The following is a 24,398-nucleotide window of genomic DNA, read 5'->3' on the forward strand; positions in this document are numbered from 1 at the left end:
TAGTCAGCAGGTGGCGACAAGTGACGACCCATCTCGCGAACGTCACGCAACGTAAACATTGAGATACGTAATTACGTTTTACTTGAACGTGGCGGTGCCAATCTCACAAAATTTCGCATTTACAACATCTTGCGTTGCTTGAAAAGTTACACTTTTTTTTACGGCAGCAAGTACTGAATGGCTGAATTAAATGACATCTACACTTTCGATTGATCTTATGTATAAATGTAAATAGACAGTTAGAAAAGACATTCGACACGAGATCGCATTGCTGCTATGGTAAGAATCAGTCATGTTTGTTTGCTAGCTCTGGTCCCCAGGTCGGTAGCTGCCACAAGTTTACAAATGAGAGAAGCTTCTAGCTAGCTTGGCACGTAGCTAACAGTCTTAGCCAGCCATCTAGTTGGCGAAATGTAATTTACATCTAGCACTTTCTTAGTTGATGCTATATTTGAAGATGTCTTTCTTTTTCGACAGACTTGCAAGTGGAATGGATTATTTAACGTTGGGGAGGACTTCAATGATGAGGTGCTGCAAACTGATTTACACAGTCAGTGATTACCACCTGCTGATATGATAGTTATGACAGATTATAGCCCTCTGTATAAATTCTCACATTGACATCACAAGCAATGTAGAGTACTGTTGTGAAACTATTTAGTCTAAACACCTCTGGCTTTCTTTGAATATGAGTTATACAATTGTGTGTGTGTGTGTGTGTGTGTGTGTGTGTGTGTGTGTGTGTGTGTGTGTGTGTGTGTGTGTGTGTGTGTGTGTGTGTGTGTGTGTTAGGATCTACTTGAGATGGACTGGTCTGCTCCATCAGTGTCTGCTAGCACAGTGTCCTCTGCAGCACAGTCCTGTTTCCTCCGTTCAACTGCAGCATCAACTCCTGCTGCCCCCTATGGTCAGAATAACTCACATCAACCAACCACAGACGGCATACTTGCCCATAGGGGCCTGTCGAATGGCCCAGGGTCAGATAATTCAACACCGAACAGTGTAGGACAGTCTCCTGCTTTGGGTTTGAGACAGCTCTCTACATCTAAACCATTGCACTCATTCCCTCTTCCCCCTCTCCACCTTCCTACACTGAGTAGGGGACTGTGTACAGTTACCCAACATAGCTCCTCACCAGCTCAACAGATGAAGTCAAACACAACAGGACAGCAAGAGGCCCCCTCGCCGCAGGATGACTTTGATGATTGGGATGTTGACCTGGCAGACCTAGATGAAAGTGACCCACAGATGAGCACTTGGGCTCAGGTCCGAGAAACTGCTTCAGCTGCAGATCTAACCAAGCCCAGCGATGACTCTGTATCCCCAGCCAAAAGACTACGGCCCACAGCCTGTGGTGGTGCTCAAACCGGGCCCAATGTGGGTCTGAGAGGATTCAGTACCTCTAACCAAACGTCTGGTCTTCCCAGTAGTAGTAGTATACTCCACAGGTCCTCATTCCCTGGTCCTTTCCCCTCTCCCCGCCCTGATCCTAGTGCTACTTTCCTCCTAGCTCCACCCCAAAGCCCAGTGTTTCCTGGCCTCACCATGGCCTCCAGCCCCTTCCCCAGGCCTGTGACCCCCAGGCCAGTCAGAGGGCTTCCTTCCCAGGTACAGAGGCCCTGGGCTACACCTCTGGCTCAGGGACGCAGCCTTTTTGACCCCATCTCCCCAGCCCCCTCTAGTAGGTTTGGTGGACCCATGCCTTCCCCCAGTCTCACCCCACGTTCCCTCCACACGCCCATCTTCACTAACCACTTGATTCAGCTGGTGTCCAACTCCAACAAGACCCCCCAGAGACCGGGTTCTGACCACATCCGGACCAATACCCGCCGCTTCCCCGGGCCTGCAGGAATCCTACCACAACAGGTGTGTCTCTTTCTGCTTCTGTCCCTACCTGCCTCTCTATCTGTTTATTTGTAGTCTAACTAATCTCAGCAGTCAGCAATGTGCTTGGTTGTGATTCTAAGCTACTGCGGGGTTCCATTCTCTCTCCTTAAAGCAGCTCCATGGGCAGAGCCTGGATGACATCGTGGTGGCCATTCCTCAGACACCTGCACATGGGGCCGTGGCTCGACTGCCCAGTCAGGTACTATCACACTGATGTGTAGCCTATACATTTACAGAATGTATCATGTGTCATGATATTAGTTAACCTTTTTGTCCATTCTTTATTATATCATGTTGCTTTATGAACATGTGATGTGTGTGTAAAAAAAACTTGTCCAGGTTCCCAGCTCTCAGACTGAGGAAGAGGATTTCAGTGGAGGTCCGTGGGCAGCGATGAAAGCAGAGATGGGATTGGACGAAAGGAACTCTTCCTGTTTTCTGCACTCTTACAGCGTGGCCATGGTACTCCGCAAGGTGACCAGCACATTTAGCGGTATCCAATTTACACAGCCTATAGTAGTGTAAATGGCATGAAAGGTGACTGAAAGGCTAACAGTGTTCAGGCTGTGCGTGGCTATGTACCCTTCAACAATATGCATCATTTAACATAGCATATTTAATGTTAGAAGCTTTAAATGCCATATCATCTGGTGCAAAAATGTAACACTTGGGTAACACTTTTTGCATAATTTGACTTCATGAGCATGTTTTTCTGCACCCAGGGCAGCCTCCCTGATAGAAGTGGATGGGCTGTTTTTCTCTATGTTAATGGCCCTTGTCTCTGTGGTGGCACTCTATCAGTATAATCAGGACAAATGACAGGCCTGTGCCTGGGGTGTTGGTAGTTATTAACCCAAACATGATCACACATTAATCATCTTAATGGTTATTCTGTTGTTTTTCCACAGTCTTAATGTGCCACTGCTTATGGCAACTCTGCATGAGTAATTGAGCTGTTTAATTAATTAAAGTTAATGATTGGAAGTTGTTTGAACTTGTTTTGTAGTGCTCTAATACGAAGGTCTCTGTCTGTCTCTCTCTGTCAGGCGGCCCTGAAACAGCTGGTGAAGAACAAGGTCCCCAACATGGCTGTGGTACTAAAGAGCATCCTCCACACACACGCTGATGCCAAGGCTGTGTTCAGGGATCCCACAGGTAAGGCCTACTGGTGGTACGGTTGTGCTTGTAGGTAGAACTGGCCACACAGCCATTTTAGTGAGTCTGTGGCTGGCGGTTTCATTGTCCCTAGGGCCCTCTTTCTTGCAGTTCCTCTCTATTTCTCTCTGAGTACTGCTTGAACCTAGCAGGTCATCATGGCCTCAGGAGAGCCAGCATGAGGACTCCTGAGCAGATCTATTAAAGTATTTACGTAACCTTAGTGTTGTGCTTATTAGTGATTCTATCATCATGGATGAGCATCAAATGAATGGGTATTAGCACATGCTGATCACCACGGACTATTAAGTCTCAATGATCTGTGCATTCCCTCCTGAAGTGTGGCCCATGGTGCTACCTGTCAACAGATTACCACTGGAGGGGATGCACTGATTACTACACTGTTGTCATTAGCAGGAATAATGTGATCAGTGTGCTCCATGTGGAATGACTCAATCACATGTATTTTATACAGCCATTTTTACATCAGCAGTTGTCACAGAGTGCTATACAGAAACCCAGCCTAAAAACCCTAAAAGGCAAGCAATGCAGAAGCACAGTGGCTAGGTATGCTGTTTTGCTCTGGTAGAACACAGTAGTAATTTGTGTGTCTGACTGTAGGAGAGATGCAGGGCACAGTGCACCGGCGCCTCCTAGAGGACAGACTAGGGGAGCTCAAGACGGGGGCGTTACTGTTGCTCAAACAGGTAGGACTTCCACAGGCCACACACCTCACTATTTACTAGTGTTTCATTGCAAATCATTTGTTGGATTCTTCAAATGATTGATGAGCCACTGACAATAGTCACAAAAACATATTGTGTTGATCATTTCTGGTGTTAGCTGTAGACCCATAATTAGTTGTCTCTTCATGAAGGTGGGTGTGTTCTCTCCGTCCCACCGTAACCACTACCTGAACGTGACACCCAACAACCTCCTGAGGATCTACCCTCCTGACGGCTCGACCCCGTCCTCCACACAGAGCCAGCTGCTCCCACTCCCCCTGGTGAGAGACCATTACCAAGGCCTGGAGGATATCTTGTTGTTATCCTAGGCTGTTGGGAGTTTGATGTAACAATGACAAATCATTGAGTAAAACTTGGTGTCTTGTCAGATGTATTGTATTTGTTTGTCTAACTCTACTGTTGAATGTAGGAGCCAATGTTAGAATCACCTGATCAGTCCTCCAGTGTCCCAGGAGCCCCTGTGTCTCAGATGGAGTTGTTCTATGATAATGATGATGAAGAGGATGTTCGGGCCCCACAGGTCTCTGCAGACTCTGGTGCTGGCTCCTCTAGTGTTCCACAGGGCCCGCCTGCTGCACCACTGGACCTGTCCTGGGACGCAGGTGGGACTTGGATATGCATATGAGTGTATGTTCTTGGTAAACCAATCAGCAGCTCCACCCTGTGTGTTTGTTTGATTGCATGTGTCTGTCTCTGTGTTGTGCAGATGACCTTGATGAGCTTCTTGGGGAGTTGCCTGTTGAGTCCTACTGCCTCTGACACCTGCCCACCTACCCCTTACGGACAAGGTACATTTATACAGGGGAGATGTAGGACAACTAAGCTGTCACTTACATGTGAATTTGAGTTTGGTGCATTCTGACCGCACGTTGGATGCCTCATGCCTCACACCTCACATTTTGTGTTTGGTGTGTTGTGACCGTTAATCGCACCATTATAAATTGCATGTTGGCCGTGTGGGTTGAAAAACTGAGATGTTGGGAACTGGGACTGTCGCTCCCGCGTCTCCCGAATTTGAATGAAGCTTCACTACCCATACTGCTACGGGTACATCCCATAGACAGTCATTCCCCTGTTTGAAGACCTGCTGGCTGATGTTTTGTATATTTTTTTACTTCACAGTGCAGTCTCCTCTAAATCATAGCTAACTACTGTATGTGCACATAATGTCTTGTAAAACATGTATATATATTAAAGAAGACTTCTGTTCAATAATACACTATACACAACTGAAATGGTCTCTGATTTTCTTGTCTCCAATTTGCGGTCTTTGGAGTGATTGAGAATTAAAATGCATGAGAATGCACTTACTAATAGGAACAGTATATGGAAAATCAAACATTACAATTAAATGTCCATTTAAACCCTGGCTTGATTGATCCACACTTCTGGTTTAATTGCATCGTGGTGGTGTGCTGTAATTAGGCACCGGTGTTGCAAGGTTTCATTGGAGAGGCAGAGTATCCTGCTGTTCATAGCCATTGTCCATTAATTGGAACTGCAAATCTTTTTCTCAACGTTTTTAAACAGTTTTCTTGTCTTTCAGTCAACTAACACTATTTTAAACATTGATGGCGCTGATGAAACATGGTGTGAACTAAAGTATCAGCCTGAAGTGAATGACTTTAAACATTGTCTCCTGGAGCCTTCTGACTGTCATTCTCTGCCATGCTCTTCTTTCTCCATTTCTGTCTTATTGCCATTTCCTCTGTCTCTCCTATCCCCTTCCTCTGGCTATGTTCCGGTCCAGCCTGTTTACCATGCATTACAATTGTGTAGAGACTTTAGGGGAGGGATTTTCTGGGGTTTTAGTCTCTGTGGAGTTAAATCCTTCTTTCCAGCTGGGCCAAATATATTCATCCAGCTCTGTCTGGTGGAGCCCTGGGCGGCTGGGACAGTCACAGCCTGACAAATGGGGTCTTATCTGGGCTAAACCAGCAGGATGGGAGGCCCACGCCAAAACTTTCACCACCACCAACCTCTCTCCTCCATCCAGATCAGCCTTACTTTCTGTACTACCCCACACACCCCTCCAAACTTCAATTGTAGACAGACTGACCTACAATTCAAATCACCTTGCATCCTAATTAACTACTCAATATTGGCCAGTCAGCCAACATTTTCCCATGATACATCACTGTTTTGATGCTCTCGAACATGACCATGGTCTTTTACCTGTGGAACTTTTGGCCATATATCCCATTTTCCTTACCTGAACATGTAGTACCAGTAGGGGGCAGTGGCTCACCCCCCACTGCTGTGTTTTGCCTTATAGGCAGTGTCGGTGTGTATGTAAGACTTATTAAAGTCTCAGCTGGTAAGATCTGAGCTGTTGGAGGGTAAACCCTACTGTCGTTTGCACGTGTTCCAATTATATATAGGTGTAACAAGGTGGATCTAGTCGGCTCAGATCCAGTGCTGTACTTTGTATTCCCATGCTGAAACCAGATGTGTGTGTGTGTGTGTGTGTGTGTGTGTGTGTGTATACATACTACTGTTCAAAAGTTTGGGGTCCCTTAGAAATGTCCTTGTTTTCCATGAAAACATACATGAAATGAGTTGCAAAATGAATTGGAAATATAATCAAGAATTGGAAATATAATGAAGACATTGACAAGTTTATAAATAATGTTTTTTAAATTTTTATTGAAATAATAGGTGTCCTTCCAACTTTGCTTTCGTCAAAGAATCCTCCATTTGCAGCAATTACAGCCTTGCAGACCTTTGGCATTCTTGTTGTCAAATGAATATCATTGTTAGTATTGCTGTCTTTGATTTTTTTATTGTAAAATAAACATATTATTAAAAAAAATTTTTTTTTTAATTGTTGAGGTAATCTGAAGAGATTTCACCCCATGCTTCCTGAAGCACCTCCCACAAGTTGGATTGGCTTGACGGGCACTTCTTACGTACCATACGGTCAAGCTGCTCCCACAACAGCTCCATAGGGCTGAGATCCGGTGACTGTGTTGGCCGCTCCAATATAGACAGAATATCAGCTGACTGCTTCTTCTCTAAATAGTTATTGCATAGTTTGGAGCTTTGTCATTGTCCTGTTGGCATGGTGTTGGAATATGGAGTTCTTCAAGATCCCTGTTACTCTGTACAAATATCCCACTTTACCACCACCCCCAGACCATCACATTGCCTCCACCATGCTTGACAGATGGCGTCAAGCACTCCTTCAGCATCTTTACATTTTTTCTGCTTCTCACAAATGTTCTTCTTTGATCCGAACACCTCAAACTTAGATTTGTCTGGAAAAAAGTGTTATGGACAATCTTCCTCTGTCCAGTGTCTGTGTTCTTTTGCCCATCTTAATCTTTTCTTTTTATTGGCCAGTCTGAGATATGGCTTTTGCTTTGCAACTCTGACTTGAAGGCCAGCATTCTGGAGTCGCCTCTTCACTGTTGACGTTGAGACTGGTGTTTTGCGGGTACTATTTAATGAAGGAGCCAGTTGAGGACTTGTGAGGCATCTGTTTCTCAAACTAGACACTAATACACTTGTCCTCTTGCTCAGTTGTGCACTGGGTCCTCCCACTCCTCTTTCTATTCTGTTTAGAGCCAGTTTGTGCTGTTCTGTGAAGGGAGTAGTACACAGCATTGTATGAGATCTTCAGTTTCTTGGCAATTTCTCGCATGGAAAATGTGAGGAAGGCAGAGGTTTTAGTGTCCCCAACCGATAGTTTTTTTGTTCATTTATTTGCGTTGTTTAACCTATTTTTCGACTTATTTTGTTCATAATGTCGCCACTAACGTCTCTTATAACCGAAAATAACTTCTAGACATCAGGGCTGCGATTACTCACCACTCTGACGAGCCTGACTCAAAGGATATACTGCTTCCTCGGGAACAGGCCCAGATCCCTGTGATTTACGTGAAGAGGTAGAGGAGAAAAAGGGTCGGAAGGGCGGTCTGCCTTCTGAGAATTGGTAGGCGATCTAATAAACCCCCACTTCCCTACATTCTGCTAGCAAACGTGCAATCTTTGGAGAATTAAATCGATGACTTACGCAGAAGATTAAACAACAAACGGGACATTAAAAACTATATCTTATGCTTCACGGAGTCGTGGCTGAACTACGACACTGTCAACATGCAGCTGGCTGGTTATACGCTGTACCGGCAGGACAGAACAGCAGCGTCTGGTAAGACAAGGGGCGGCGGACTATGTATTTTTGTAAATAACAGCCGGTGCACGATATCTAAGGAAATCTCGAGCTATTGCTCGCCTGAGGTCGAGTATCTCATGATAAGCTGTAGACCACACCACCACAGTCAGAGGCTGGCACTAAGACAGCATTGAATGAGCTGTAATCCACCATAAGCAAACAGGAAAATGCTCACGCAGAGGCGGCGCGCCACGGGAAACTTAAATCCGTTTTACCAAATTTCTATCAGCATGTTAAATGTGCAACCAGAGGAGAAAATAATTCTTGACCAGCTCTACTCCACACACACAGATGCATACAATGGTCTCCCTCGCCCTCCATTTGGAAAATCTGACCATAATTCTATCCTCCTGATTTCTGCTTACAACCAAAAATTAAAGCAGGAAGCACCCGTGGCTAGATCAATAAAAAAGTGTTCAGATGAAGCAGATGCTAAGCTACAGGACTGTTTTTCTAGCACAGACTGGAATATGTTCCGGGATTCCTCCGATGGCATTGAGGAGTACACCACATTAGTCATTGGCTTCATCAAAAAGTGCATTGATAACGTCAGCCCCACAGTGACCGTACATACATACTAGAGGTCGACCGATTAATCGGAATGGCCGATTTAATTGGGGCCGATTTCAAGTTTTCATAACAATCGGAAATCTGTATTTTTGGGCCGATTTTAAATTAAAAAACTTTATTGAACTAGGCAAGTCAGTTAAGAACACATTCTTATTTTCAATGACGGCCTAGGAACGGTGGGTTAACTGCCTTGTTCATTGGCAGAACGACAGATTTTCACCTTGTCAGCTCGGGGGGATCCAATCTTGCAACCTAACAGTTAACTAGTCCAACGTAATAACGACCTGCCTCTCTCTCATTGCACTCCACAAGGAGACTGACTGCCTGTTATGCGAATGCAGTAAGCCAAGGTAAGTTGCTAGCTAGCATTAAACGTATCTTATAACTAGTGATTATGATTGATTGTTTTTTAACTACACATGGTTGATGATATTACTAGATATTATCTAGCTTGTCCTGCGTTGCATATAATCTGACTGGGCATACAAGTATCTGACTGAGCGGTGGTAGGCAGAAGCAGGCGTGTAAATATAAATTCAAACAGCACTTTTGTGCGTTTTGCCAGCAGCTCTTCGTTGTGCGTCAAGCATTGTGCTGTTTATGACTTCAAGCCTATCAACTCCCAAGATGAGTTTGGTGTAACCGAAGTGAAATGGCTAGCTAGTTAGCGCGCGCTAACTGTTACACTGGCAATACTAAAGTGCCTATAACAACATCCAATAGTCAAAAGGTTAATGAACTACAAATGGTATAGAGGGGAATATTCATATAATAACTACAACCTAAAACTTCTTACTTGGGAATATTGAAGACTCATGTTAAAAGGAACCACCAGCTTTCATATATTCTCATGTTCTGAGCAAGGAACTGAAACATTAGCTTTTTTTACAGAGCACATATTGCACTTTTACTTTCTTCTCCAACACTTTGTTTTTGCATTATTTAAACCAAATTGAACATGTTTCATTATTTACTTGAGGCTAAATGGATTTTATTGATGTATTGTATTAAGTTAAAATAAGCGTTTGTTCAGTATTGTTGTAATTGTAATTATTACAACAACAAAAAATTAATCGGCCGATTTAATCGGCATCAGCTTTTTTGGTCCTCCAATAATTGGTATCGCTGTTGAAAAATCATAATCGGTCGACCTCTAATACATACCCCAACCGGAAGCCATGGATTACAGGCAGCATCCGCACTGAGCTAAAGGCTAGAGCTGCTGCTTTCAAGGAGTGGGACTCTAACCTGGAAGCTTATAAGAAATCCCGCTATGCCCTCTGATGAACCATCAAACAGGCAAAGCATCAATACGGGGCTAAGATCGAATCGTACTACACCGGCTCTGACGTTCGACGGATGTGGCAGGACTTGCAAACCATTACAGACTACAAACGGAAGCACAGCCGCGAGCTGCCCAGTGACACAAGCCTACTAGGCGAGCTAAACTACTTATGCTCGCTTTGAGGCAAATAACACTGAAACATGCATGGTAGTACCTGCTGTTCTGGGAGACTGTGTGATCATGCTCTCCGCAGCCGATGTGAGTAAGACCTTTAAAAAAAGTCAACATTCAAAAGGCCGCTGGGCCAGACAGATTACCAGGACGTGTACTCCGAGCATGCGCTGACCAACTGGCAAGTGTCTTCATTGACATTTTCAACCTCTCTCCGAGTCTGTAATACCAACATGTTTTAAGCAGACCAGCAGAGTGCCTGTGCCCAAGAACAATAAGGTAACCTGTCTAAATGACTACCGACCCGTAGCACTCACATCTGTAGCCATGAAGTTCTTTGAAAGGCTGGACATGGCTCACATCATCACCATTATCCCAGGAACCCTAGACCCACTCCAATTTGCAAACCGCCCCAACAGATCCACAGATGATGCAATCTCTATTGCACTCCACACTGCCCTTTCCAGCACCCATGTGAGAATGCTATTCATTGACTACAGCTCAGCGTTCCACACCATAGTGCTCTCAAAGCTCATCAATAAGCTAAGGACCCTGGGAATGAACACTTCCCTCTGCAACTGGATCCTGGACTTCCTGACGGGCCGCCCCCAGGTGGTAAGGGTAGGTAACAACACATCCGCCACGCTGATCCTCAACCCAGGTGCCCCTCAGGGGTGCGTGCTCAGTCCCCTCCTGTACTCCCTGTTCACTCATGACTGCACAGCCAGGCTTCACTCCAACACCATCATTGCATTGGCCGATGATACAACAGTGGTAGGCCTGATCACCGACAACGATGAGACCGCCTATAGAGAGGTCAGACCTGGCTTTGTGGTGCCGGGACAACAACCTCTCCCTCAACGTGATCAATACAAAGATGATTGTGTACTACAGGAAAAAGAGGACAGAGCACGCCCCCATTCTCATCGACGGGGCTGCAGTGGAGCAGGTTGAGAGCTTCACATTCCTTGGTGTTCACATCACCAACAAACTAACATGATCCAAGCACACCAAGGCAGTCGTGAAGAGGGCATTACAAAACCTATTCCCCCTCAGGAGACTGAAAAGATTTGGCATGGGTCCTCAGATTTCTAATTTTGTATGTCATAGTTAAATTGTACCTATGATGAAAATTACAGGCCTCTCTCATCTTTTTAAGTGGGAGAACTTGCACAATTGGTGGCTGACTAAATACTTGTTTGCCCCACTGTACATATTACCTCAACTAACTGGTGACATTGAATCTGTACCGGTACCCCCTGTATATAGTCTCACTTTTGTTATTTTACTACTGTACTTAATTACTTGTTACTTTTATTACTTATTCTTATCTGTATTTTTTTTAACTGCATTGTTGGTTAGGGGCTCGTAAGTAAGAGTTTCACTGTAAGGTCTACACCTGTGTTCGGCACGTGACTAATACAATCTGATTTGAATAGCCTTAATTTCTCAGAACAAGAATAGACTGACGAGTTTCAGAAGAAAGTTATTTGTTTCTGGCCATTTTGAGCCTGTAATTTAACCCACAAATGCTGATGCTCCAGATACTCGAATAGTCTAAAGAAGGCCAGTTTTGTTGCTTCTTTAATCTACACAACAGTTTGATGTTATTATAATGGACAAAAAACATTTCTAAGTGACCCCAAACTTTTGAATGGTAGTGTATATACTGAACAAAAATATAAGCGCAACAATTAACGATTTTACTGAGTTACAGTTCATATAAGGAAATCAGTCAATTGAAATAATTTTGTTAGATCCTAATCTATGGATTTCACATGACTGGGCAGTGGCGTAACCATGGGTGGGCCTGGTTAGTAGGCCCACCCACTGGGGAACCAGACCCAGCCAATTATAATGGGTTTTTCCCACAAAAGGGTTTTTACTGCAGACAGAAATACTCCTCAGTTTCATCAGCTGTCCGGGTGGATGGTCTCTGATGAATCTGCAGCTGAAGAAGCCGGATGTGGAGGTCCTGTGCTGGCATGGTTACATGTGGTCTGCGGTTGTGAGGCCGAAGGTGACGTACTGCTAAATTCTCTAAAGCGATGTAGTTTGCGGCTTATGGTAGAGAAATTAACTTTGAATTATCTTGCAACAGCTCTGGTTGGCATTCCTGCAGTCAGGATTGCACGCTCCCTCAACCTGAGACATCTCTGGCATTGTGTTGTGTGACAAAGCTGCACATTTTTAGTGGGCTTTTATTGTCCCCAGGACAAGGTGCACCTGTGTAATGATCATGCTGTTTAAACAGCTTCTTGATATGCCATACCTGTCAGGTGGATGGATTACTTTGGCAAAAGAGAAATGCTCACTAACAGGGATATTAACACATTTGTGAACAACATTTTAGAGAAATAAGCTTTATGTGCATATGGAACATTTCTGTTTTTTAAATGTATTTAAGCTTATGAAATTTGGGACCAACACTTTACATGTTGCGTTTTGTTTTTGTTCAGTGCATTCGGAAAGTATTCAGACAGCCTTGTTCTAAAATGTATCAAATTACTTTTTTTCCCCCGCTTCAATCTACACACAATACCCTACAATGACAAAGTGGAAAACAGGTTTTTAGAAATGTTTACAAATTGAAACTGAAATACCTTATTTACATAAGTATTCAGACCCCTTGACAGGGCCAAACAGGAAGGATATAACCTTCCAGAAGGACAACCATCAATGCAGCACTCAACCAATCAGGTGTTTTATGGTAGAGTGGCCAGACGGAAGCCACTCCTCAGTAAAAGGCACATGACAGCCCGCTTGGAGTTTGCCAAAAGACACCTAAAGACTCTCAGACCATGAGAAACAAGATGATCTGGTCTGATGAAACTAAGATTGAACTCTTTGGCCTGAATGCCAAGCGTCACTTCTGGAGGAAACCTGGCACCATCCTTACAGTGAAGCATGATGGTGGCAGCATCATGCTGTGGGGATGTTTTTAAGTACCAGGGACTGGGAGACTAGTCAGGATCGAGGGAATGCAGAGTAAAGAGAGATCCTTAATGAAAACCTGCTCAGGACCTCAGGCCCCAGCCCCAGGTTCACCTTCCAACAGGACAAAGACCCTAAGTACGCAGCCAAGACAATGCAGGAGTGGCTTCGGGACAAGTCTCTGAATGTCCTTGAGTGGCCCAGCCAGAGCCAGGACTTGAACCTGATCGAATATCTCTGGAGAAACCTGAAAATAGCTGTGCAGGGACACTCCCCGTCCAACCTGAAAGAGCTTGAGGATCTGCAGAGAAAATGGGAGAAACTCCCCAAATACAGGTGTGCCGAGCTTGTTGCGTCATACCCAAGAAGACTCGAGGCTGTAATCACTGCCAAAGGTGCTTCAACAAAGTACTAATGTGATATTTCAGATTTTGCTTTGTCATTATGTGGTCAAATTTAAACCATTTAGAATAAGGCTGTAACATAACAAAATGTGGAAAAAGTCAAGGGGTCTGAATACTTTACGAAGGCACTGTGTATGTAATATAGAATATATAGATAGATATCTATCATTGGCTGAAACATTCACCCTTTATCTTCATCACCCCAACCCTGCTGTAGTACTGAACCAGTGCCACTCTCCTACTCCCTCACACTCCCCATGTTTAATACTCCCTAATTATCTTCTACTAAGAGCTTATTATTTTTCATAAGCCATTATGTTATGAAAGAGTAATTAACTTACTTGTTCATTCTCCACAAGCGTATCAGGGACTCTTTCATTAATTATTTGATCAAATGTCAACACAATACTCTCCTCTGTGGTCGTTTTCTTTTCACTCGAACCCTGGGGTAGAGGAGGCCTTTTATCTCTGGTGGAAAAGGAAGTTAACTTTCTGTAATTTGCAGGGTGACTCATGATGGCTCACTAAATAAAAATAAGATGGAGAACAAGCTATAGGATGAAAAATACAGAATTTTTAGCGCCAGTACAGCCGACTAGCTCTAGCTAACGCAACCTAGCAAATAAATTAATCATTTGATACTTGGGAGTGAAATTATAGTGTGATAGTAACTTTTTAATATATTTTCCTCACTAAATTGGCAGGTTATGAACACCCTCAGGTAGATGTCAACACTTTCCAGTGTGAGGAGTTAGACAGCTGCAAGAGGATGAAATGAATTCCATTATGCAGTGCAAATCTAACAATGCATACTGTAGGAAGACTACAATATCCTGGCTGAGTGGTTGGTTTTATGTAATTGCATTAGTATATGACTTTGGGTAAGGAAACTACTGCTGCATCCTGTAGAATCTCCCTGGTAGTTGGCTAAATGGAGAAAAATGAATCCACTCAAGATGCATTTGCTAAGTACAGAAAAGGTGGTAAATAATAAAGACTTATCTCCTACCCAGGAGACGGCTAATCCCTGTAAAACTATGCTCATTACTTCAATGGGAAAGGGGAGATTTGCTTAATTAAGTCGTTAAGGAGCCAGCAACCCCACAGCTGTTTGGGACCACTGCAAATTTCATTTGAGAGAAATGTGATTGACTGATACAGGGGCGGACTGGGACCAGAAATTGGCCTTGGGATTGTTAACACATTGGACCATTTTTTCCCTTGAGGCAAGAGAATGATCATTTTTACAGTTAAGCAGGCCCACTGGCATTTGCCTGAAATTCCAGATGGCTAGTCCGCTACTGATATTTGTGTCACTTCGTGTGTCAGGCTGTATGTGTATCTTAAGTGCTCACAGACTTACATTTTTACACTGAACAAAAATATAAATGCAACATTCAATCATTTCAAATATTTGACTGAGTTTCAGTTCATATACCGAAATCAGTCAATTGAAGTAAATTAATTAGGCTCTAATCTATGGATTTCACATGACTGGGAATAGAGATATGCATCTGTTGGTCAAAGATACCTTTTTTTTTAAAGGTAGGGGTGTGTATCAGAAAACCAGTCAGTGCCTGTTGTGACCATTGTTTGCCTCATGCAACATGACACATCTCCATCACATAGAGTTGATCAGACTGTTGATTGTGGCTTGTGAAATGTTGTCCCACTCCTCTTCAATGGCTGTGCAGAGTTGCTGGATATTGGTGTGAACTGGAACACGCCGCTGTACACGTTGATCCAGAGCATCCCACACATGCTCAATGGGTGACATGTCTGGTGAGTATGCAGGCTATGGAAGAACTGGGACATTTTCAGATTCCAATAATTGTGTACAGATCCTTGCGACAAGGGGCCGTGCATTATCATACTGAAACATGAGGTGATGGTGGTGGATGAATGGCAGGACGACAATGGGCCTCAGGATCTCGTCACGTCAAATTGCCATCGATAAAATGCAATTGTGTTACTTATGCCTACCCATACCATAACCCCACCGCCACCATGCTGCACTCTGTTCACAACATTGACATCAGCAAACTGCTCACCCATATGTCTGCCATCTGCCCGGTACAGTTAACCGGATTCATCTGTGTAGAGCACACTTCTCCAGCGTGCCAGTGGCCATCGAAGGCGAGCATTTGCCCACTAAAGTCGGTTATGACGCCAAACTGCAGTCTGGTCAAGACCCTGGTGAGGACGACGAGCACGCAGATGAGCTTCCCTGAGACGGTTTCTGACAGTTTGTGCAGAAGTTCTTCAGTTGTGCAAACCCACAGTTTCATCAGCTGGAACACTGCTGCGGGGACTTGCTTCCATTCAGCCACAACAGCATTAGTGAGGTTGGGCAATAAAGCCTGGCTCGCAGTCGGAGTTCCAATTAATTCCAAAGCCATTTTTATTGTCGTTGAGGTCAGGGCTCTATGCAGGCCAGTCAAGTTCTTCCACACCGATGTCGACAAACTGTTTTGTTTTATGCACAGGGTAATTGTCATGCTGAAACAGGATAGGGCCTTCCCCAAACTGTTGCCACAAAGTTGGAAGCATAGAATCGTCTAGAATGTCATTGTATGCTGTAGCTTTAAGATTTCCCTTCACTGGAACTAAGGGGCCTAGCCCGAACCATGAAAACAGCCCCAGACCATTTATTCCTCATCCACCAAACTTTACAGTTGGCACTGCATTCGGGCAGGTAGTATTCTCCTGGCATCCGACAAACCCAGATTCGTGTTTTGGACTGCCAGATGGTGAAGCGTTATTCATCACTCCAGAGAACGTGTTTCCACTGCTCCAGAGTCCAATTGTGGCAAGCTTTACTTACTTTACTTTACTTCACAGTAACAGCACTTACAGGGGCAGCTCTAGCAGGGCAGAAATGTGATGAACGGACTTGTTGGAAAGGTAGCGTCCTGTGACGGTGCCACGTTGAAAGTCACTGAGCTCTTCAGTAAGGCCATTCTACTGCCAATGTTTGTCTATGGAGATTGCATGGCTGTGTGCTCGATTTTATACACCTTTCAGCAACGGTGTGGGGCTGAAATAGCCGAATCCACTCATTTGAAGGGGTGTCCACATACTTTAGTGTGTATATATAGTGTATCATCACTTCACTCAAAGTTATATAACTATATGATAGTTATTTTATCAATATTTGCTCATAAAGGCACTTCCACCAACATTATTCGCATAATTAATTTTACCTACACAAAAAGATCCCAACATGAACGAACATTGTTGGCATTTCTAAAATTGTACTGGAATGTCATGTTTCCATCAAACGTCAGGTAATTCATCCGCATGAAATGGTTGGATGGAAACTGACACAGACAGTGGTTACTGACACAGACCCCACAAGGGGTGATGGGACCGACTACTGATAAAGAATTTGACTCACTTTATGCACCACGCAAGGATCGATCATCAAAGCACTAGTGCAAAGGTAGGTCAATCTTCCAGGTATCTGTAGTGAATAGGCAAAAAAAGTCCTAGTGGTAACCTATTATATGGTAAAATAACTCAAACTTACCATGAAAGAGAATGAATCACACAGGCATGCAACTTGTGTTGCTCTGTTCAGGCAAAGATAATGACTACAGTAACTGCCCCTGTCATTTGTGGTTCAAGTGTGTAAACCTGTCATTTGTGGTTCAAGTGTGTAAACCCGTCATTTGTGGTTCAAGTGTGTAAACCCGTCATTTGTGGTTCAAGTGTGTAAACCTGTCATTTGTGGTTCAAGTGTGTAAATCCGTCATTTGTGGTTCAAGTGTGTAAACCCATCACGCGCTGAACCACTTTCGCTGCATAGGCCTAAAGAGCTTGAATGTATATTTAAAAACCGATGTGTTTAAAAAGAAAGAGGGATGCAAAGTTTATTCTCAATAGGGAAAGAGTTAAGAGCTGGAAGGAATCTGCAACAAGCACACCACAATCACAACTTTTGGGTATGTCTCTATAGACAATTTGGATAAAAAGCCTTCGGCTTTTATTAGTATATAATATGTATATATAATATGCTAAGTGTGTCTCTAATATATCTGTCTAAATGACTGCTGCCTCATTCCCAGATTTACAAACCAAATCTAGTCAAACTAGGCTAATTGAGGCCTGGGGTGGTCTACAAGCAAGTCCTCGTTTTTCTGTTCAGAAATGAAGAGCAAAAGTCTATCCTACAGCCAATGGATATCTAAATTGCCGACCCCTTGGTCAAAATTAGCTCTGGCGCCAACTACATTGTTCACAAACCATGCTGCTGCTGTAGCATTCAGGGGTTGGCCAGTTTTGCCATGCTCTCTCACATTTTATAGCCTAGCCTATATATTTGAACAGACTATTGATTTCTAGATAAAGATAATTGAATGCTTCCTTGTCCACCCATATAGTGATCATGTACGCAGTAGGCTAGTTAGTTTAGTAGGAGGGCAACAGGAAAATGGAGATATTAAAACTGTGAATGTTACATTGCATTCGGGGGCCCTAAGCAAGATTTGGTTGGGCCCCCCCAACGCAAAACATTTCAGTGGCCCCCCTCTTAACGGCGGAGAGAGAAATTTATGTTTTAAAGTACATTTCCTGCAGTTCTACAAATTTTGCCATGGGGCGGAAAGAAATGTTTTCAGTCATGACTTATGCCATGTTAATGATATCTGAGTGAACGTGACTAACAAAATCAATGGGGAGGTCTGGACCTGGAGATCAAGGCCCCTGGGAATGCGTGCCCGGTCGGTATTTGGACATGATAACTGACTAGACTAACTTACCAATCTAAAAAGTTCTCCCATGTCACCCCGTTCCTTCACACTCTCCACTGGCTTCCATATGAAGCTTCCATTTGAAGACCATGGTACTTGCCTACGGAGCAACTAGAGTAACTGCCCCTCCCTACCTTCAGGCTTATGCTCAAACCCTACACCCCAACCCGTTGTACTCTGTTCTGTCACCTCTGGTCTCTTGGACCTCCCACCCCTGTGGTAGGGCAGCTCCCCTTTAGCCCAGTCCAAGCTCCCCTCTGTCCTGGCACCCCAATAGTGGAACCAGCTTCCTCTGAAGCTAGGACAGCAGATTCCCTGCCCAGATTCCCTGCCCATCCTAGGACGGCAGATTCCCTGCCCATCCTAGGACAGCAGATTCCCTGCCCATCCTAGGACAGCAGATTCCCTGCCCATCCTAGGACAGCAGATTCCCTGCCCATCCTAGAACATCAGATTCCCTGCCCATCCTAGAACAGCAGATTCCCTGCCCATCCTAGGACAGCAGATTCCCTGCCCATCCTAGAACAGCAGATTCCCTGCCCATCCTAGAACAGCAGATTCCCTGCCCATCCTAGGACAGCAGATTCCCTGCCCATCCTAGGACCGCAGATTCCCTGCCCATCCTAGGACAGCAGATTCCCTGCCCATCCTAGGACAGCAGATTCCCTGCCCATCCTAGGACCGCAGATTCCCTGCCCATCCTAGGACCGCAGATTCCCTGCCCATCCTAGGACAGCAGATTCCCTGCCCATCCTAGAACAGCAGATTCCCTGCCCATCCTAGGACAGCAGATTCCCTGCCCATCCTAGGACCGCAGATTCCCTGCCCATCCTAGGACAGCAGATTCCCTGCCCATCCTAGAACAGCAGATTCCCTGCCCATCCTAGGACAGCAGATTCCCTGCCCATCCTAGGACAGCAGATTCCCTGCCCATCCTAGGACAGCAGATTCCCTGCCCATCCTAGGACAGCAGATTCCCTGCCCATACTAGGACAGCAGATTCCCTGCCCATCCTAGGACAGCAGATTCCCTGGCCATCCTAGAACAGCAGATTCCCTGCCCATCCTAGGACAGCAGATTCCCTGCCCATCCTAGGACAGCAGATTCCCTGCCCATCCTAGGACAGCAGATTCCCTGCCCATCCTAGGACAGCAGATTCCCTGCCCATACTAGGACAGCAGATTCCCTGCCCATCCTAGGACAGCAGATTCCCTGCCCATCCTAGGACAGCAGATTCCCTGCCCATACTAGGACAGCAGATTCCCTGCCCATCCTAGAACAGCAGATTCCCTGCCCATCCTAGGACAGCAGATTCCCTGCCCATCCTAGGACAGCAGATTCCCTGCCCATCCTAGGACAGCAGATTCCCTGCCCATCCTAGGACAGCAGATTCCCTGCCCATCCTAGAACAGCAGATTCCCTGGCCATCCTAGAACAGCAGATTCCCTGCCCATCCTAGGACAGCAGATTCCCTGCCCATCCTAGGACAGCAGATTCCCTGCCCATCCTAGGACAGCAGATTCCCTGCCCATCTTCTGAAAACATCAACAACAACAAAAAAACGTTCATGAACTAACACTTGCACTTGACTTTCTTTCCCCCTCACAAGCTCTGACTTTTCTGACAGCTACTTTATTGAGAGAACTGTACTTACTATGACTGTGATATGTGGTTGTCCCACCTAGCTAACTTAATGTGAATGCACTAACTGTAAGTCACTCTGGACATTAAAATGTAAAAATTGTTAGCTTACATTGCTAATTGTGTGACTCTCAGTGACTGACAAAACAAGAGAGAAACAGATGATGCATGACCAAGTTTCAAACTTTTACTATTCTGATTCTCATCAGTCAGATGAGACACCAACTGAGTTCCCAAAACCTGCTTATGTTGCTTATGCCTGGAACCAGCCCTGTGTAGAGGACTATATTTAAGAAATAAGGCCTAAGGGGGTGTCGTTTCTGGCCAATATGCCACGGCTAAGAGCTGTTCTTATTCATGATAGAGTGCCTGGATACGGCCCTTAGCCGTGGTATATTGGCCATATACAAAAAAACTCTGAGGTGCCTTATTGCTATTATAAACTGGTTTCCAATGTAATACATTTTTTGTCATACCCGTGGTATATGGTCTGATATACCACGGCTGTCAGCCAATCAGCATTCAGGGCTCAAACCAGCCAGTTTATAATTATCTTCTTATTGGCTAGCACCATACATGCTCTCACCACTCCAAAGCTCCTAACTCCATGTCTGTTTCTATTTCATCAAATTTGTAGCCCTCTCCATTTACTATGCTCTTCCTCTCCCTTGATCGTCTCTTCTTCTCTTTTTGCACACATAGCCACACTCCTTTCTCTTCTCAGTCCCCCTCGGTCTCCCCTTGTCTCCTTGTATTACTTGGCACATGCAGCCCTGCTCTCTCCACGCTATACCCCTGCCACCCCCTCTACCGACACACACTGTTACATATCTCTGGGTCAAATGTAGCTTCAACACACAAGTTCTCTCATACAGACTCTTTGTGATATATCTCACTCACACTAACACACATACACAGGGATACACAGAACACACACATTTGGGGTTATGTCTCTGCATTACTTCTCTCTGTGTGATATCTCTGCAATCCTTGCCTGCTGGGCACAAAATGCAGTGTTTGTTAACAGTAAGGGAGTGGAGACTTTGTCTTTATCCTGCTTCCCCTGTCCTTGCCCCCCCCTCCTTCTGTCTCTCTCCATCCCTCTCCACCACTCCTCATGTGTGATCCCTCTCCTCCACCTTTCCCTAACCATCCGTCTCCACCACTCCTCATGCGTGATCTCTCTCCTCCACCTTTCCCTAACCACCCCTCTCCACCACTCCTCATGTGTGATCTCTCTCCTCCACCTTTCCCTAACCATCCCTCTCCACCACTCCTCATGTGTGATCCCTCTCCTCCACCTTTCCCTAACCACCCCTCTCCACCACTCCTCATGTGTGATCTCTCTCCTCCACCTTTCCCTAACCACCCCTCTCCACCACTCCTCATGTGTGATCCCTCTCCTCCACCTTTCCCTAACCATCCGTCTCCACCACTCCTCATGTGTGATCTCTCTCCTCCACCTTTCCCTAACCACCCCTCTCCACCACTCCTCATGTGTGATCTCTCTCCTCCACCTTTCCCTAACCATCCATTTCCACCACTCCTCATGCGTGATCTCTCTCCTCCACCTTTCCCTAACCATCCGTCTCCCTGACAATCTGCGTCCTGCATCCATCCGTCAGTCGGTTAGTGGTGAGATGGGGGATATGAAAACAGGCGGGCGGAAAAGAAAAATGAGAGCAAGAGGGAAAGAAAAACAGAAGCAGATTCAATAAGAGACTTCACTGTGGAGAGGAGGAGTGTGTTTGTGTGTGCTCTATCCTTGCTCTCTCTCTGCGCGAGCGTGTGTAAGCGTGTGCATCTCTTCTGGCTCCACTGTTGTTCACTGGCTCCATGGATGAGCTGGGAAGCGGAGGGAGAGCGGAATCAGCGGATGCGTCTGGCCAGGGGAGAACGGGAGGACTTTGGATCGGCATGCGCGACAAACTGGCGGCGCTGATCATCAGCGGCTCTATCTCCATCCCTCCCTTCCCCCCCTCTCTCCCCTTCTCTCCCTTTCTCTCTCACGTGCACACACACTCACACACAGGCTGGATGTCATCTCGCTAGGCTGAACAAGAGGTGCTTAGGCTTGTCATTAGTCGCACAGGGAGATCCAGAGAGTTGAGTGTGTGTGTGAAGTGGGGACACTGAATACACAGATGTGGCTTTGATTGGCTCGTGGCTTAAATGACTCTCTCACTCTGTGTCACAGTGGACTTACCTCTGGGATCCTGACAACGAAAACGGTCCCTGAGAGAAGGAGAGAGGGCGGGGGGATATTGGAGGGGGGAGGTTTCAGGCACAGAGAGGCTGGCATCCAGAGTAACTAGGGACAGAGAAAGAGTGGAGGCGCGGAAGGAAGGGATGCCCTGGGGGTGCATCTTTCTATTCTTCATGCTCTCTTTTCTATCTGGAGTAAGGACTTGGGGGTTGTGAAGGTCTCTGCCTCGTGCTCTTCCTCTCTCTCTGTCTGTAGGTCTGTCTTTGGCTTAACTCTCTGGGTTGCTTTATTTTGTTCTGTGTCTCTGTTTGTCACTCTTTCTGTGCTGCAGGTGTGTATGCCCCTCTCCTCTTTCTCTCTTTCTCTGTGTGAACTGAACGTGTGATTGTGTTCCTTTTCTAGGTGGTAGTTCAGGGCTCTCATTGCATTGCCTCTCTTTCTCTGTGTATGTGTGTGTGTCTCTGTAGGTGTCTGTGTATTGGGGCGTCCTTGGCTGTGGGACCGGAGGGATGGACCTAAAGGAGAGTTGTGGCAGTGAGGGGAGCCATGAGAGCTCCAGTCAGCACCCGTCCTCCTGGCAGGCCTTCTCCCACACCAGCACGCTCCACGGCCTGCGCTTCATCTTCCCCTACGGCCGGCCAACACCTCGCCGCCTGCTCTGGGCCGTCGCTCTGCTGGCCTGCCTAGGCCTCCTGGCCCTGGAGAGTGCCGAGCGCCTGGCCTACTTCCTCTCCTACCCCCATGTGACGAGCGTGGATGCCGTGATGTCTGGCAGCTTGGTGTTCCCTGCCGTCACCGTGTGCAACCTCAACGCCTACCGCTTCAGCCGCCTGTCCCGCAATGACCTGTATCACGCTGGGGAGCTGCTGGCCCTGCTGGACGTCCACCTGAGGATCCCTGAGCCCCAGCTGGCCGAGCCCCACGTCCTGGCCTTCCTCACAGACAAGGCCAACTTCACCGCCTACAGGCCCAAGCCCTTCAGCATGCGTGAGTTCACCGAGAGGGTGGGCCACGACCTTAAGGAGATGATGCTCTACTGCCGATACCAAGGCCAGGAGTGCAGCCACAAAGACTTCAAAATCGTAAGTCTACTCATAGTTTCCCTGTCTTTGCTCAGGTCTGGCACGGGTCAGATCTGCTGCTACTGCAGCGCAGTTGAGTCTCTCACTCAGAAGGCTTTGTCTGTCAAGTGTTAATGTGTGTTCTGTGATATGGTCTACAAGTTTTCAAAGACCGGTAGAGGTTTTTTCCCTCTGAGTTGACTTGATGTATGTTGGGAGCTGATGCTGTTTCCTCCGATGCTACTGTGCACTGGGTCCCCTGCTGTGTATTTCTCTTGATATTTTTGTACTTCCATCTACAGGTTGTTTTTTAGTGATTGTGTACTGCAAGCACACACTCTGCAGCTGTCCTGCTATTGTTATCTTTATTTCATCCACAGGATAGCTCTTGGGGTTTTGACAGTCTGTTCTACATGTCTCTTGATAGTCCCCATAAATATGGAATAAGTAGTTTGTCTTTGGGCTGAACACATGTGATATAATTTCAGATTTCATGGAATGACAGCTCTTGTTACCCAGCTACAGTTCTTGTTACCCAGCTACAGCTCTTGTTACCCAGTTACAGCTGTTGTTGCCCAGTTACAACTCTAGTTGGCCAGTTACTGCTCTTGTTACCCAGTTACAGCTGTTGTTGCCCAGCTACAGCTGTTGTTACCCAGTTACTGCTCTTGTTACCCAGTTACAGCTGTTGTTGCCCAGCTAGAGCTGTTGTTGCCCAGTTATTTCTCTTGTCCACATACAGCTCTAGTTGGCCAGTTACATCTCTTGTTGCCCAGTTACAGCTATTGTTGCCCACTTACAGCTGTTGTTGCCCACTTACAGCTGTTGTTGCCCACTTACAGCTGTTGTTGCCCACTTACAGCTCTTGTCCACTTACAGCTGTTGTTGCCCAGTTACAGCTCTTGTCCACATACAGGTCTAGTTGCCCAGTTACAGCTCTTGTCCACGTACATCTCTAGTTGCCCAGGGACATCTCTAGTTGCCCAGTAACAGCTCTTGTTACCCAGTTACAGCTGTTGTTGCCCAGTTACAACTCTAGTTGGCCAGTTACTACTCTTGTTACCCAGTTACAGCTGTTGTTGCCCAGCTAGAGCTGTTGTTGCCCAGTTATTTCTCTTGTCCACATACAGCTCTAGTTGGCCAGTTACATCTCTTGTTGCCCAGTTACAGCTGTTGTTGCCCAGTTACAGCTGTTGTTGCCCAGTTACAGCTGTTGTTGCCCAGTTACAGCTGTTGTTGCCCAGTTACAGCTCTTGTCCACATACAGGTCTAGTTGCCCAGGGACATCTCTAGTTGCCCAGGGACATCTCTAGTTGCCCAGGGACATCTCTAGTTGCCCAGTAACAGCTCTTGTTGACCAGTAACAGCTCTTGTTGACCAGTAACAGCTCTTGTTGACCAGTTACTGCTCTTG

The 24,398-nt window shown here is 45.8% G+C and overlaps 2 protein-coding genes across 5 annotated transcripts in view; both read left to right on the top strand.

The window, feature by feature from the left end:
* Nucleotides 1-60: 60 nt before the first annotated feature.
* On the top strand, nt 61-22,426 carry LOC139365052 (homologous recombination OB-fold protein-like). Of its 4 annotated transcripts, XM_071102400.1 has the most exons (11): nt 97-279; nt 478-528; nt 793-1,866; nt 2,000-2,086; nt 2,227-2,361; nt 2,934-3,042; nt 3,664-3,749; nt 3,920-4,048; nt 4,198-4,390; nt 4,495-4,577; nt 22,387-22,426. In XM_071102400.1, exons 1-10 carry the CDS (start codon nt 277-279, stop codon nt 4,545-4,547), a joined length of 1,920 nt encoding a protein of 639 aa, XP_070958501.1. In that variant the 5' UTR covers nt 97-276; the 3' UTR covers nt 4,548-4,577; nt 22,387-22,426. The 4 variants fall into 4 exon arrangements, with proteins under 4 accessions (XP_070958504.1, XP_070958501.1, XP_070958500.1 ...); XM_071102403.1 differs by lacking the exon at nt 22,387-22,426 and having other exon boundaries at nt 61-279; nt 2,003-2,086; nt 4,495-5,010; XM_071102399.1 differs by lacking the exon at nt 22,387-22,426 and having other exon boundaries at nt 4,495-5,010.
* Nucleotides 22,393-24,398, top strand: part of LOC139365053 (acid-sensing (proton-gated) ion channel 2) — a 503,859-nt gene continuing 501,853 nt past the window's right edge. Inside the window, exon 1 of the mRNA XM_071102405.1 lies at nt 22,393-23,006. Within this exon, the coding sequence (XP_070958506.1) occupies nt 22,434-23,006 (573 nt within the window). The 5' untranslated portion in view covers nt 22,393-22,433. The remainder of the gene's footprint in view (nt 23,007-24,398) is intronic.

Source organism: Oncorhynchus clarkii, chromosome 13, assembly GCF_045791955.1.
Source record: "Oncorhynchus clarkii lewisi isolate Uvic-CL-2024 chromosome 13, UVic_Ocla_1.0, whole genome shotgun sequence".
In the NCBI taxonomy this organism is placed as follows: Eukaryota; Metazoa; Chordata; class Actinopteri; order Salmoniformes; family Salmonidae; genus Oncorhynchus; species Oncorhynchus clarkii.

What these genes read in the sequence shown, in the direction of transcription:
- LOC139365052 (XM_071102400.1), top strand. An exon ending in TGTGTTCAGGGATCCCACAG is followed by an intron (nt 3,043 to 3,663) that starts GTAAGGCCTACT and finishes GTCTGACTGTAG; the next exon opens with GAGAGATGCAGGGCACAGTG. An exon ending in AGCTGCTCCCACTCCCCCTG is followed by an intron (nt 4,049 to 4,197) that starts GTGAGAGACCAT and finishes TGTTGAATGTAG; the next exon opens with GAGCCAATGTTAGAATCACC.